Source organism: Heterodontus francisci, chromosome 23, assembly GCF_036365525.1.
Source record: "Heterodontus francisci isolate sHetFra1 chromosome 23, sHetFra1.hap1, whole genome shotgun sequence".
Lineage (NCBI taxonomy): Eukaryota > Metazoa > Chordata > Chondrichthyes > Heterodontiformes > Heterodontidae > Heterodontus > Heterodontus francisci.
Window position 1 is genome coordinate 28,141,440 of NC_090393.1, and position 14,422 is coordinate 28,155,861.

Below are 14,422 nucleotides of genomic sequence, written 5' to 3' on the forward strand. Positions count from 1 at the left end.
GCTCAGGAGGGAGACACCCGAATCCTATGAATAGCCTAAGAATCCTTTGAATAGGGTAATCCAGAGGTTGACAAGGTGAATAATATAACCAAGGCAGGATGAGATCAGGGAAGGCAACAGATGGGGGATGATGTAATTAAGAAACAGTTTATCAAGTAAACCTCCTGTAAAACTATATAAAATGACTACTGGAGCAATGTACTAGCAGAACCCCTACAATCATTCGAGAGAGTAGGACTTCTCCTTGCGTGCTCGTAAATAAAGATCGCTCGTTTGTACAAGACATCTGACTCTCAAGGTGCTTTTGGGTACCGGGGCAAGCCCTCATCCTTACACATCTCATAACAGTTGGTGATGCTATGAATTTTAATTTTTCAATATCCACGCATTTGACTCATCATAACAAGGTGTATTACATAATTCCAGGGAATTTGCAGCCACTTTGAAAATTTATCGGAGACTGTCAACACCAATTATGATCAAACATTTACTTAGAGAAGGGGAGGATTTCTTATAAATTTACTCAACCATTAAAAAAGCTGAACAATAGGAAATTTTGCACTTTTCCTGACGTGAGGCTCATTTGATGCATATTTTAACTTTGTATTATCAAATGTCATTAACTCATATTACTCATATTAAAATATACATATTGTCTCTTGTGGCATATTATTAAACTGATCTTGAAATCAATTGCTTCATACTGTCAACAATTATACAGTGAGATGCATTACCTAAAATCCAGAGTATGATTGTAGATATTCCATCCACAAACAGAATAACGTTAATAAGAGGGATGAATCTAACAGCTGGCAATCTGTAATAATAAATACTGTCTTGTGCCATTCTTCTCCCAGTCCCTTCTATTCTTCTCGCTGAAATATACAGAACAGCCTAGAATAATAAGGTAACATAAATTTCAACATAGTGCACTAATTTGAATAAAATGTTCCACAATTTGGAAGCAAACCCATATCATTTAAAAATAAATTACACACACATTTTACAGTTCAGGGACACTACAAAGGCCAAAGCAAAGGGTCATTAGGCTTCATTTGTTCTCAAGTTCAGCAATTTTGACTCATGGCGAATGTAGCAAATTTGCCACTAAATGCAATACAGGTTTATCACGGTGACAAAATTCTAACGTGACAACAGAATCACTGCACTAAGACTATATAATTTGAGAGAGTTGCGGAATTTTTGTTTATAGATTGATTTGTTTGCTATAGTGTCAAAAACCTTAGATCCAGTGGGGTAGCTCTGTTAATTTAAGAGGGCATTAGTAGTGAGACATGACCTTAGTTCTAGAGATCAAGATGTTGGATTGAATTTTATAAGCTCCTTTGTAGAAGGCGCGATGCACGCGTGACTTGTATGCCACTGAGCCCCCCGCAATATTTTACGTGGGTCTCATTTATATGGAGGGGCCAGAGCGGCTGCCCCCGATGACGCAGAGGGAGGGGCCACTCCATCCCCAGCAACGGCGCCGGCACCGTGTGTTTTCCACACCTCCCCACCCTGAGAATTACACTCCTCCCCCCTCCCCAGCAGTGTCTCGCCTTGGATCCCCAAACAGGGGACTGGCCACTGGCCGGAATATCGGTGGGATGGCCGCCTGGTCCAGGTAACATTTATTTGCATTCATTAACATTTATTTGCATTAATTTTATTACACAAATGAAGGCTCCGCCAGCATGCGGCTCGTGGGCCACACAGAGGCCTCGCCACTGCTGGTAAAATCCAGCTGGGTCTTCTCAGTTTCAGGGGTCGAGGGGGCCTCTCCCGGAAGAATTTTCTGGGCACCCCCCCCGACGTTGGAGGGCTGATAAAATTCAACTCATAGAATCAGTTTGGGTGGAACTAAAAAACAGCAAGGGGAAGAAAGCATTGGTCGGAGTTGTTTATAGGCCAAACAGCAGTGGTAATGTAAATCACAGCATAAATCAGGAAATTAGAGGTGCGGGTAACAAGGGTAATACAATAATCATGGGGGATTTCAATTTACATATAGACTGGGTAAACCTAATTAGTACTAATGTTGTGGAGGATGAATTCTTGGAATATACGCAAGATGGTTTTCTGGAGCAGTACGTTGAGGAACCAACTAGGGAACAGTTTATTTTAGATCTAGTATTGTGCAACAAATAAGGGCTAATTAATAATCTTGTTATAAAGGAGTCTTTAGGAAAGAGTGACCATAATATGATTGAATTGCATCACTTTCAAACTTAATGTAAAATTCGATCAGAAACTAGGGTCTTAAATCTAAGTAAAGGAAACTATGAAGATAAGAGGGACAGATTGGACTGAGAAACTACATTAAAAGGTATGACGGTAGACAGGCAACGGTTAACATTTAAAGAACTAATACATAGTTTACAACAAAAATGCATTCCTTTAATGCACAAAAACCCAGCAAAGGAAGTGTTCCCACTGCGGATAACGAAAGAAATCAAGGATCATATCAGATTAAAGGAAGAGGCGTATAAAGTTGCCAAAAAGTAAGCCTGAGGATTGGGAGCATTTTAGAATTCTGCAAAGGAGGACCAAAAAAAAAATTAAGATAGGGAAAATAGAATGAGAGTAAACTAGCGAGACACATAAAACGGACTGTAAAAGCTTATATTGGTATGTAAAAAGAAAAATGAAAATAGCAAAAACAAATGCTGGTCCATTACAAGCAGTGTCAGAAGAATTTATATATAATGAGGAATAAGGAAATAACACGGAAACTAAACAAATACTCCACGTCTGTCTCCATGGAGGAAAATACGAAAGACCTCCAGGAAATAATGGAGAATCAAGGGACTGGTGTAAATGAGGAACTGCAAGATATTAATATTAGTAAAATAACAGTACTAGAGAAATAAATGGGACTTAAAGTAGATATATCGCCTGGACCTGATGATCTGCATCGCAGAGTGTTGAGGGAGCTGGCTGTGGAGATAATAGATACATTGGTAGTCATCTTTCAAAATTCTATAGACTTTGGAATGGTTCCTGCAGATTGAAAGGTGGCAAATGTAACCCCACTATTTAAGAAAGGAGGGAGAGAGAAAACAGGGAACTACAGACCTGTTTGTTTAACATCGGTTGTAGGGAAAATGCAGAATCTATAATAAAGGATGTGATAACAAGGCACTTAGAAAATAATGGTAGAATTGGGCAGAGTCAACATGGATTTATGAAAGGGAAATAATGTTTAACAAATCTGTTGGAGTTTTCTGAGGATGTAACTAACAGAACAGATAAGGGGAATTGGTGGATGTGGTATATTTAGATTAGTTTAGTTTAATTTAGAGATACAGCACTGAAACAGGCCCTTCGGCCCATCGGGTCTGTGCCGACCATCAACCACCCATTTATACTAATCCTACACTAATTCCATATTCCTACCACAACCCCACCTGTCCCGATATTTCCCTACCACCTACCTATACTAGGGGCAATTTATAATGGCCAATTTACCTATCAACCTGCAAGTCTTTGGCATGTGGGAGGAAACCGGAGCACCCGGAGAAAACCCACGCAGACACAGGGAGAACTTGCAAACTACACACAGGCAGTACCCAGAATTGAACCCGGGTCGCTGGAGCTGTGAGGCTGCAGTGCTAACCACTGCAAGTTTTTGATGAAGTCCCATACAAGAGGTTAATAAACAAAATTAGAGCACATGGGATTGGTGGTGGGGGGTGGGGGGGTGGGGGGGGTGGTGGTGCGGGGGGAATATACCGGCATGGATTGAGAACTGGTTAACGGACAGAAAACAGAGAGTAGGAATAAATGGGTCATTTTCAGGTTGACAGGCTGTGTCGAGTTGGGCACCACAAAGATTAGTGCTTGGGCCCCAGTTATTCACAATCTATATCAATGATTTGGATGTGGGGATTAACTGTAATATTTCCAAGTTTGCAGATGACACAAAACTAAGTGGAAGTGTGAGTTGTGAGGAGGATGCAAAGACTCTTCAAGGGGATTTGGAGAGGCTAAGCGAGTGGGCAAAAATTTGGCAGATGGAATACAATGTGGAGAAATGTGAGGTTATCAACTTTGGCAAGAAAAACAGAAATACAGAGTATTTCTTAAATGATGAGAGTGTTGAAGTGTTGAACTTCAAAGGGACTTGACTGCCATTGTTCATGAGTCACTGAAAGCTAACATGCAGGTACAGCAAGCAATTAAGATGGCAAATGGTATGTTGGCTTTTATTACAAGAGGATTTGAGTAAAGATGTCTTACTGCAATTATATGGAGCCTTGGTGAGACCACACCTGGAGTATTGTATGGAGTTTTGGTCTCCTTACCTAAGGAAAGATATACTTATCACAGAAGGAGTGCAACGAAGGTTCACCAAACTAATTCCTGGGATGGAGGGATTGTCCTATGAGGAAAGATTAAATAGACTGGGCCTTCATTCTACAAGATGCACTGCAGCAATGCACCAAGGCTCCTTAGACAGCACCTTCCAAACCCGTGACCTCTACCAACTAGAAGGACAAGGGCAGCAAATAAATGGGACCACCACCACCTGCAAGTTCCCCTCCAAGTCACACACCAACCTGACTTGGAACTATATCGCCGTTCCTTCACTGTCACTGGGTCAAAATCCTGGAACTCCCTTCCTAACAGCACTGTGGGTGTACCTACCCCAAATGGACTGCAGCGGTTCAAGAATGCAGCTCACCACCACCTTCTCAAGGGCAATTAGGGATGGGCAATAAATGCTGGCCTGGCCAGCGACGCCCACATCCCGTGAATGAATAAAAAAAAAGTTTAGAAGAATGAGAGGTGATCTCATTGAAACATACAAAATTCTTACAGGGCTCGGCAGGGTAATGCAGGAAGGATGTTTCCCCCGGCTGGGGAATCTAGAACCAGGGGACACAGTCTCAGAATAAGGGGCAGGTCATTTAGGACTGAGATGAGGAGGAATTTCTTCACTCAGAGGGTGGTGAATCTGTGGAATTCTCTGCCCCATAGGGCTGTGGAGGCTCAGTTGTTGAGTATGTTTAAGACTGAGATTGACAGATTTCTATACATTAAAAACATCAAGGGATAGTACAGGAAAATGGTGTTGAAGTAGAAGATCAGCCATGATCTCACTGAATGGTGCAGCGGGCTCGAAGGGCTGAATGGCTTACTCCTGCTCCTATTTCTTATGTTCAGACCACCTCCAGCAGTGCAGCCCTCTCCCAGTACTACTCTGGAGTGCCAGCAGAAAGTTAATGGGCTGAAATTATCACCACATAACTTGAACAATGAAAAAGCAAATGTGGAATGCAATGGATCATAATGTAAAGTACTAAACTAATTATCTTTATCACTGCCAATCATATTTCTCACAATTTATGTCCAAGTAGATGATTTCTACTAAAGCTGCGACTTCATGAAGAAAATTTTATGAAGAAGGATTCAGTACGCAACTGAAATGTTGAAGCAACATTGATGTGTTGTGAATGTCTGACAGCACTAATTTAAGTCATTGAGTGAATTCATGACTGAAATTGATAGATTTTTGGACACTAAGGGAATCAGGGGATATGGGGATTAGGCACGAAAGTGGATACATACATACGAACATATAAATTAGGAGGAGTAGGCCACTCGGCCCCTCGAGCCTGTTTTGCCATTTGATAAGATCATGGATGATCTGACGATGGTCTCAACTCTACTTTCCTTTCTACTCCCATACCCTTTGATTCCCTTGTTAATCAAGACAATATCTAACTCAGCCTTAAAAATATTTACTGACCCTGCCTCCACTGCTCTCTGGGGAAGAGAATTCCACAGACTTACAACCCTCAGAGAAAATAATTCTCATCTCCATCCTAAATGGGAGACCCCTTATTTTTAAGCTGTGTCCCCTGGTTCCAGTCTCTCTCATAAGGGGAAACATCCTCTCAGCATCCACCCTGTCAAATCCCCTCTAGATCTTCTATGTTTCAATAAGATCACCTCTCCTTCTTCTAAACTACAATGGATACAGGCCCAACCTGTCCAATCTTTTCTCATGATAACCCCTTCGACCCAGGAATAAGTCAAGTGAACCTTCTCTGAACTGCTTCTAATGCAATTAAAACAACAAAACAATTACCTGAAAATATATTTTACATCAAACAAGCAGAAAGTGAGGCAGTGAACAATAATGGAAAACAGGAGAAACCTTTGCCCATGTCACATGTTTTCAGTTTGCGATTTTTCTTTCTGAAATGGCTCCCTTCTGTTTACCTTTCTTGTTTAAAAAAAAGCAGCATTAGTCAGAGTTAAAAAAATATTCTTAGCTCAAAACATCTTTATTGTCATTGTTTCCACAGATTTTTTTCTGCCAAGTTATCACTTGTGTACACAGACAGTAAAACCACAAAGAAAACACAAGGTAATAAAAAGGGGGAATTAGTCTAGGCTCCATATTGTGCAGTGTATCTCACAAAAACAGTGAACCACCTTGGAGATTTCCTTCCACCAGCAAATCCCCTCAACATCCTTGAATGCAACTTGGCTGTTGTTGTTTGCATCTTTCCAATACAGATGTGCTTTCATCAGATAACTGGGCCAAAACCACTGCATGTGTTTTCTCACTCTATCACTCTAGATTTCTTACTGCAGCTTCTATTGAAGATAAAGCAGTGTTCTCGATTATCCAATTCCAGTTCAGAAAACATTCATTAATCTAACCTTAAAATCTAAAATAACGACAAATTATCTAACCAGAACATTCTCTTCTGAATGTACATTTTAATATCACGGGTTATATCATTCAACTCATGACAACACCAGCCATGAATGATTCTCAATTACCTTTGGTCCTTCGTTGAATAGTTATTGTCGTTGAAGATTAAATAATCACACTTGCTGAATCAGCACATATGAGTGTAGATCCATCACTAACTAACACTGATACCACTGGATGCTTGGAGAAACTGCAACTACTCTCTACACAATGTTGAGGATTGAACCAATAACGCCACACACATATCGATAAACTAGGGAAAAGGAGGATGGCATTGCTGTAAAAAGAAATAATGCAACTGATCTAAAAAAAAATTGGGAGAAATAAATAAACCTCAGCACCCTACACAAACCGCAGCGCCCCTACACAAACCGCAGCACCCTACATAAACAGGAGCACCCTAAACAAACAGGAGCACCCTAAACAAACAGGAGCACCCTAAACAAACCGCAACACCCTACATAAACAGCAGCACCCTACACAAACAGCAGCACCCTACATAAACAAGAGCACCCTAAACAAACAGGAGCACCCTACATAAACAGCAGCGCCCTAAACAAACCGCAGCACCCTACATAAACAGCAGCGCCCTACATAAACAAGAGCACCCTAAACAAACAGGAGCACCCTAAACAAACAGGAGCACCCTAAACAAACCGCAACACCCTACATAAACAGCAGCACCCTACATAAACAGCAGCACCCTACACAAACAGCAGCGCCCTACATAAACAAGAGCACCCTAAACAAACAGGAGCACCCTACATAAACAGCAGCGCCCTAAACAAACCGCAGCACCCTACATAAACAGCAGCGCCCTAAACAAACCGCAGCACCCTACATAAACAGCAGCGCCCTAAACAAACCGCAGCACCCTACATAAACAGGAGCACCCTAAACAAACCGCAGCACCCTACATAAACAGGAGCACCCTAAACAAACCGCAGCACCCTACATAAACAGGAGCACCCTAAACAAACCGCAGCACCCTACATAAACAGGAGCACCCTGAACAAACCGCAGCACCCTACATAAACAGGAGCACCCTAAACAAACCGCAGCACCCTACATAAACAGGAGCACCCTAAACAAACCGCAGCACCCTACATAAACAGGAGCACCCTAAACAAACCGCAGCACCCTACATAAACAGGAGCACCCTAAACAAACCGCAGCACCCTACATAAACAGGAGCACCCTAAACAAACCGCAGCACCCTACATAAACAGGAGCACCCTAAACAAACCGCAGCACCCTACATAAACAGGAGCACCCTAAACAAACCGCAGCACCCTACATAAACAGGAGCACCCTAAACAAACCGCAGCACCCTACATAAACAGGAGCACCCTAAACAAACCGCAGCACCCTACATAAACAAGAGCACCCTAAACAAACCGCAGCACCCTACATAAACAAGAGCACCCTAAACAAACCGCAGCACGAGAGTCTGACTTTGCCCACACGATCCCCCTGTCCCTTACCTGTCCTCACTCGCCAGGCCCACTCCCAGGGACTCTCCTGCTTCAATAATATTATTATCGCACCATCAAGCGCACAGCATCCGCCGGCTCCGCTCCCACAGTCATCATGTCACAGCCGAAAAGAAGAGGGGTTGCGATGGCAACAACTCAGCTTCCCGCCCCCTCACTGATTCACCTTTCCGGAGCTCGGGGAGGTGAACCGGAAATCCCGCCACCAGCACAGGGGGCGGGGCCGCGGGGAGGTTCTGCTGGGGAGGAGCTGCAGGTGGAGAGTCTGCTGTGGAGGGGCTACTGGGGAGGAGCTGCAGGTGGAGAGTCTGCTGTGGAGGGGCTACTGGGGAGGAGCTGAGGGTGGAGGGACTGCAGGTGGAGGAGCTGCAGGTGGAGGGACTGCTGGTGGAGGAGCTGCAGGGGAGGGGCTGCTGGGGAGGAGCTGAGGGTGGAGGGACTGCAGGTGGAGGGACTGCTGGTGGAGGAGCTGCAGGGGAGGGGCTGCTGGGGAGGAGCTGAGGGTGGAGGGACTGCAGGTGGAGGAGCTGCAGGTGGAGGAGCTGCAGGTGGAGGGCTGCAGGTGGAGGGACTGCAGGTGGAGGAGCTGCAGGTGGAGGGACTGCTGGTGGAGGAGCTGCAGGGGAGGGGCTGCTGGGGAGGAGCTGAGGGTGGAGGGACTGCAGGTGGAGGAGCTGCAGGTGGAGGGCTGCTGGGGAGGGACTGCAGGTGGAGCACCTGCTGGGGAGGGACTGCAGGTGGAGGAGCTGCAGGTGGAGAAGCTGCAGGGGAGGGGCTGAAAGTGGAGGAGCTGAGGGTGGAGGAACTATTTTCATTCATGGGATTTTTGGGCGTCGGTCAGGCCAGGGGTTGTGGTGGGGAGGGGCTGCAGGTGGAGGGCTTGTGGTGGGGAGGGGCCGCAGGTGGAGGGGCTGTGCTCGGAGGGACTGCTGGTGGAGGGTCTGCAGGTGGAGGGTCGGCAGGTGGAGAGCTGCTGGGGAGGAGCTGAGGGTGGAAGGACTGCAGGTGGTCGGGCTGCTGGGGAGGAGCTGGTGGAGTGGCTGCTGGGGAGGAGCTGCAGGTGGAGGGGCTGCTGGGGAGGGACTGCATGTGGAGGAGGAGCTGGTGGAGGGCTGCTGGGGAGGGGCGGCAGGTAGAGGGGCTGCGGGTGGAGAGGGTTATGGTGGGGAGGGGATGTGGGGGGAGGGACTGTGGGGGGAAGGGCTGCAGGGGGGAGGGGTTGCTGGTAGTCTGCTGGGGAGGGACTGCGGGTGGAGGGCTGCTGGGGAGGAACTACGGGTGGAGGGGCTGCTGGGGAGGAGCTGAGGATTGGCGTGTCTGCAGGTGGAGGAGCTGCAGGTGGAGGGTCTGCAGATGGAGGGACTGATGGGGAGGAGCTGCGGGTGGAGGGCTGCTGGGGAGGAGCTGTGGGAGGGGCTGCTGGGGAGGAGCTGTGGGTGGAGGGGCTGCTAGGGAGGGGTGGCAGGTTGAGGGGCTGCGGGTGGGAGGGGGTTACGGTGGGGAGGGGCTGTCGGGAGGTGTTGCTGGTGGAGGGTCTGCTGGGGAGGGACTGCGGGTGGAGGGGTTGTGGTGGGGAGGGGCTGCAGGTAGAGGGGTTGTGGTGGGGAGGAGCTGCAGGTAGTGGGGTTGTGGTGGGGAGGAGCTGCAGGTGGAGAGATTGTGGTGGGAGGGGCTGCAGGTGGAGGGGTTGTGCTGGGGAGGGGCTGCAGGTAGAGGGGTTGGGGTGGGTAGGGGCTGCAGGAGGAGGGGTTGTAGTGGGGAGGGGCTGAGGTGGAGGGTTTGGGGAGGGGCTGCAGGTGGAGGGGTTGGGGAGGGGCTGCAGGTGGAGGGGTTGTGATGGGGAGGGGCTGCAGGTGGAGGGGTTGTGATGGGGAGGGGCTGCAGGTGAAGGGGTTGTGGTGGGAGGGGCTGCAGGTGGAGGGGTTGTGGTGGGAGGGGCTGCAGGTGGAGAGATTGTGTTGGGAGGGGCTGCAGGTGGAGGGGTTGTGGTGGGGAGAGGGTGGAGGGGTTGGGGAGGGGCTGCAGGTGGAGGGGTTGTAGTGGGGAGGGGCTGCAGGTGGAGGGTTTGGGGAGGGGCTGCATGTGGAGGAGCTGCAGGTGGAGGGGTTGGGGAGGGGCTGCAGTTGGAGGGGTTGTGGTGGGAGGGGCTGCAGGTGGAGGGACTGCAGGTGGAGGGGTTATGGTGGGGAGGGGCTGCGGGTGGAGGGGTTGTGGTGGGGAGGGGCTGCGGGTGGAGGGGTTGTGGTGGGGAGGGGCTGCAGGTGGAGGTGTTGTGGTGGGGAGGGGCTGCAGGTGGAGGGGTTGTGGGGAGGGGCTGCAGGTTGAGGGGTTGTGGTGGGGAGAGGCTGCAGGTGGAGGGGTTGGGGAGGGGCTGCAGGTGGAGGGGTTGTGGTGGGGAGGGGCTGTAGGTGGAGAGGTTGTGGTGGGGAGGGGCTGCAGGTGGAGGGGTTGGGGAGGGGCTGCAGGTAGAGGAGTTGTTGTGGGGAGAGGCTGCAGGTGAAGGGGTTGTGGTGGGGAGAGGCTGCAGGTGGTGGGGAGAGGCTGCAGGTGGAGGGGTTGTGGTGGGAGGGGCTGCAGGTGGAGGGACTGTGGGTGGAGGGGTTGTGGTGGGGAGGGGCTGCAGGTGGGAGGGGCTGCGGGTGGAGGGTCCCCTGGAGGGCCTGCGAGTGGAGGGAGCTTCGGTGGGAAGGGCTGCAGGGGGGAGGGGTTGCTGGTGGGGAAGCTGCGGGTGGGGGAGCCACTGCTTCACATCCTGGGTCCTGGTGAAGTTGCTGATTGACCTGACGTCGCACTTTCCAGCCTCTCCTGTGTGTTTCACATTTCCACCGTCAACATTTATTTATTTTCATGAATTAATTGAGCTTGCAGAGGCAATGCTAGACAGGGTTGACGCTGAGAGCATGTTTCCCATCATGGGGGCATCTAGCACTGGGGGAACGGTTTCAAAATAAGGGATCTCCCTTTTAAGACAGAGATGAGGAGGAATTTCTTCTTTCCGAGGGTTGTAAATCTTTGCAATTCTCTTCCCCAGAGAGCCATGGAGGCTGGGTCAGTGAATATATTCAAGGCTGAGTTAGACAGATTTGTGATCTACAATGGTGTCAAGGGTTATGGGGGCAGGCACGAAAGTGGATTTAAGGCCACATTCATATCAGCCATGATCTTATTGAGGCACAGCAGGCTCGAGGGGTCGAATGGCCTACTCCTGCTCGTGCTCATATTTCTTATGTTCTTATGTTTGCAATGATACATTGCGTTTAACAACTTGGTAAACTAGTGAAACGTGACCCAACAGCCCCCAAAAGTTGCTAACTCTCAACCAGCTCTGAATATAGCCCATTGGTGTGACATTAAGTGGGATAAGGTATATAATTAGGTAGATTAAATATTTTATATTAAATCATACATTAAATTAACATACACGCCTCCCAAGAAGACTAGCAAAAGCTGACCGACAGCCCTTAAAGAGTTGACTATTCAAGAGCAGTTCCAATTATAAGCCGATGATGTATAAAGGGATTTAGTTGCTGGCCATTATAATTCAGGTTAAGAGAGAAATGCCATGAATTGAGGGGAGAGTGAGAAGAGTTGCAGCATAAACTGAGGGGGGAAGAAGAAGAAGGTGCAACATGAATTGGAGAGAAAGGCACTGTGATAACCGTAAATGATTTAGCATTGGCATCAGTTAGGGAGGAGAGAATCATGCGCCTGGATTTTGCAGTCAGTGGCGAAGTGAAGGTGCTCACTGCTGATCTCGAAGAAAACTGCCAATAAAGATCCCGTGATCTCCATGGCATGGACTTCACCTTTCCTGATAGTTTGATTCTGACACCAAGTCTAGCGAACCTCCAGCAACAGCGATGTCATCAAGCAGAGTAAGCAACCAATCACATTGAAGAATTCTTACAGACATCAAACTGGGAAGTAAAATGCACTGATTATCATTCATCCTTTATAAATTTCACAGAGGGTGAAATAAACAACAACTTAATATTTATATAGCACCTTTGCGTAATAAAATGTCCCAAGGTGCTTCACAGGAGCATTATAAAACAATGTATGACACCAAGCCACTAAAGGAGATATTAGGTCAGATTACCAAAAGCTTGGTCAAAGAGGTAGGTTTTAAGGTATCAAGTAGAAAAACGAGATAGAAAGGCGGAGAGGTGTAGGGAGGGTATTCCAGAGCTTGGGGCCTAGGCAACTGAAGGTGCAGCCGCAAATGGAGGAGCGTTTAAAATCAGGGATGCACAAGTGGCCAGAATTAGAGGAACACAGATATCTTGGATGGTTTTGGGGCTGGAGGAGATTACAGAGATAAGAGGGACAAGACCACGGATTTGAAAACAAAGTTGAGAGCTTTAAAATCAACAGGTTGCTTGACTGGAAGCCAATATAGGTGAACAAGCTCAGGGGTAATAGGGGAACAGGACTTGGTACGAGTTTTGGATGGCCTCAAGTTATGTAGAGTAGAATGTGGGAGATCAGCCAGGAATACGTTGGAATAGTCAAGACTAGAGATAACAAAGGCACAAATGAGGGTTTCAGCAGCAGATGAACTGAGAGAGGGGTGAAGTTGGGTGATGTTACGGAGCTGGAAATAGACGGTCTTGGTGATGGCACAAATATGAGGTTGGAAGCTCATCTCAGAATCAAATAAGGATTGGGACATACATGTGGGACTAAGGTAGGAGCTAAAATACCATAAATTTTTTTTTAAATTATCTTAAAAACGGATGGATTTTTATCATAATGTAGAAATTTGACATTCCACAAACATAAAATACAACCATAAAATTGGCTTTTTTAGGATCAGAGATGGCATTCAGCGGTAGTTACAAATTAAATACATTGTTAATTACGGCATAAAAGGAAAAGTTCACGTCAGTTCAAGGGATTTCTAAAGCTTGCCGTCTACTGGGACTTCAACAGTGCATCCTATGCAGGAGCAGGGAGTCACTGACAGCAGCTTCTGGATTTCCAAATTTAATTGAGCATGCACAGATGTCAAAAGTTGTGTCAGTTTCACAGTTGCATTGATAGCAAATACTGACTGTTTCATAGTTATTACAACTGCAAAATCCAGCCCATTATTATTATCTGTGATTACTTTCTATAAGTGCTCTTGGCAGTACACCTGTTGCAAGGTTAGGATTGGGCTCCACTGTTGCCCTCATCGGTTAATCCCCTGATGCCACTCATGGTCAAGATTCACATACAATGGCCACCAGCTGAGGTACCAGATGACAACAGGCACCTTCATGAGAATAGGGGAAGTAGAAAATTGGCAAGAAAAATGGTAAAGCACTAAAACACAGCAGATCTTATTCAGGCCAGAATTTGTTATATTCTGATATGTTCAGTAGTGCACTATACAAATGCTATTTTCAAGGTTATTTAGATAACAGTTTTTTTAAAAAAACCTTCAAGATAATTTTCAGAATACAAAAGTGACCATTTCCCCACCTATTAGTCCACTTATATGTGATACATCGAAAACAGTGAGTTGTCACATAATCCTGAGGATATTTCACCTCTAGGTGACACTGTCAAGGTAATATATATGTGACCCATTAAGAACAATGGCAATGAGTAACATTATGTGACAAATTTATGGTACTCTCTTGCCTCCCTTCCAGTCAGTTCAAAGTAGCTTGCAGTCAAAATTTTTAATCACCCCTCCATTTGATGAGTCTTTAATCCATATCCTCAGCTAAATTGCAATAAAAGTACAAAAATTACAACTCCTGAGTACCTTAACCAAATTTTCACAAGGAACAGAAATTGGAAGTGCAGATTCCCTTTAAGAGCAGACCCCTGTTTAAATGCCCTCATTTCAATCTGCTGTTCAAGTGAAATAACTCTCCAAGAAATGAGATGTATAATCTGCATATTCTGCCCTTCGAGTAACAAACTTGGACTTCTAAACTCATATCCGTCCCCACAAGAAGCAAATCTGAAATTCATAGTCAGCCCAGACCTGGCAGCAACAAAATTGATGTCAGCAGGCCTGGCAGCATCTGTGGAGAGAGAAACAGAGTTAACCTTTCATGTCTGTGACCTTTCAGCAGAACTGGCAAAGGTTAGAAATGTAATAGGCTTTGAGCAAGTGAAAGGGGGGAGGGGGGAAAGAACAAAAGAGAAGGTCTGTGATCAAGCAGAGGGCAGGAGAGATTAAATGACAAAAATGTCATGG

General features: G+C 46.7%; 1 protein-coding gene across 8 annotated transcripts in view; it reads right to left on the reverse strand.

Annotated features, from left to right (window-relative positions):
* Positions 1 to 8,416, reverse strand: part of LOC137382665 (uncharacterized) — a 231,890-nt gene extending 223,474 nt beyond the window's left edge. For 4 of the 8 annotated variants that reach the window (XM_068054904.1, XM_068054899.1, XM_068054905.1 and 1 more), the window contains exons 1-3: positions 8,218 to 8,416; positions 6,098 to 6,235; positions 735 to 894 (exon numbers count right to left, since the gene is read on the reverse strand). In XM_068054904.1, the coding sequence (XP_067911005.1) occupies positions 735 to 846 (112 nt within the window). In that variant the 5' untranslated portion in view covers positions 847 to 894; positions 6,098 to 6,235; positions 8,218 to 8,416. The remainder of the gene's footprint in view (positions 1 to 734; positions 895 to 6,097; positions 6,236 to 8,217) is intronic. The other 4 variants (XM_068054900.1, XM_068054902.1, XM_068054901.1 and 1 more) reach the window with 4 other exon arrangements.
* Positions 8,417 to 14,422: the final 6,006 nt, after the last annotated feature.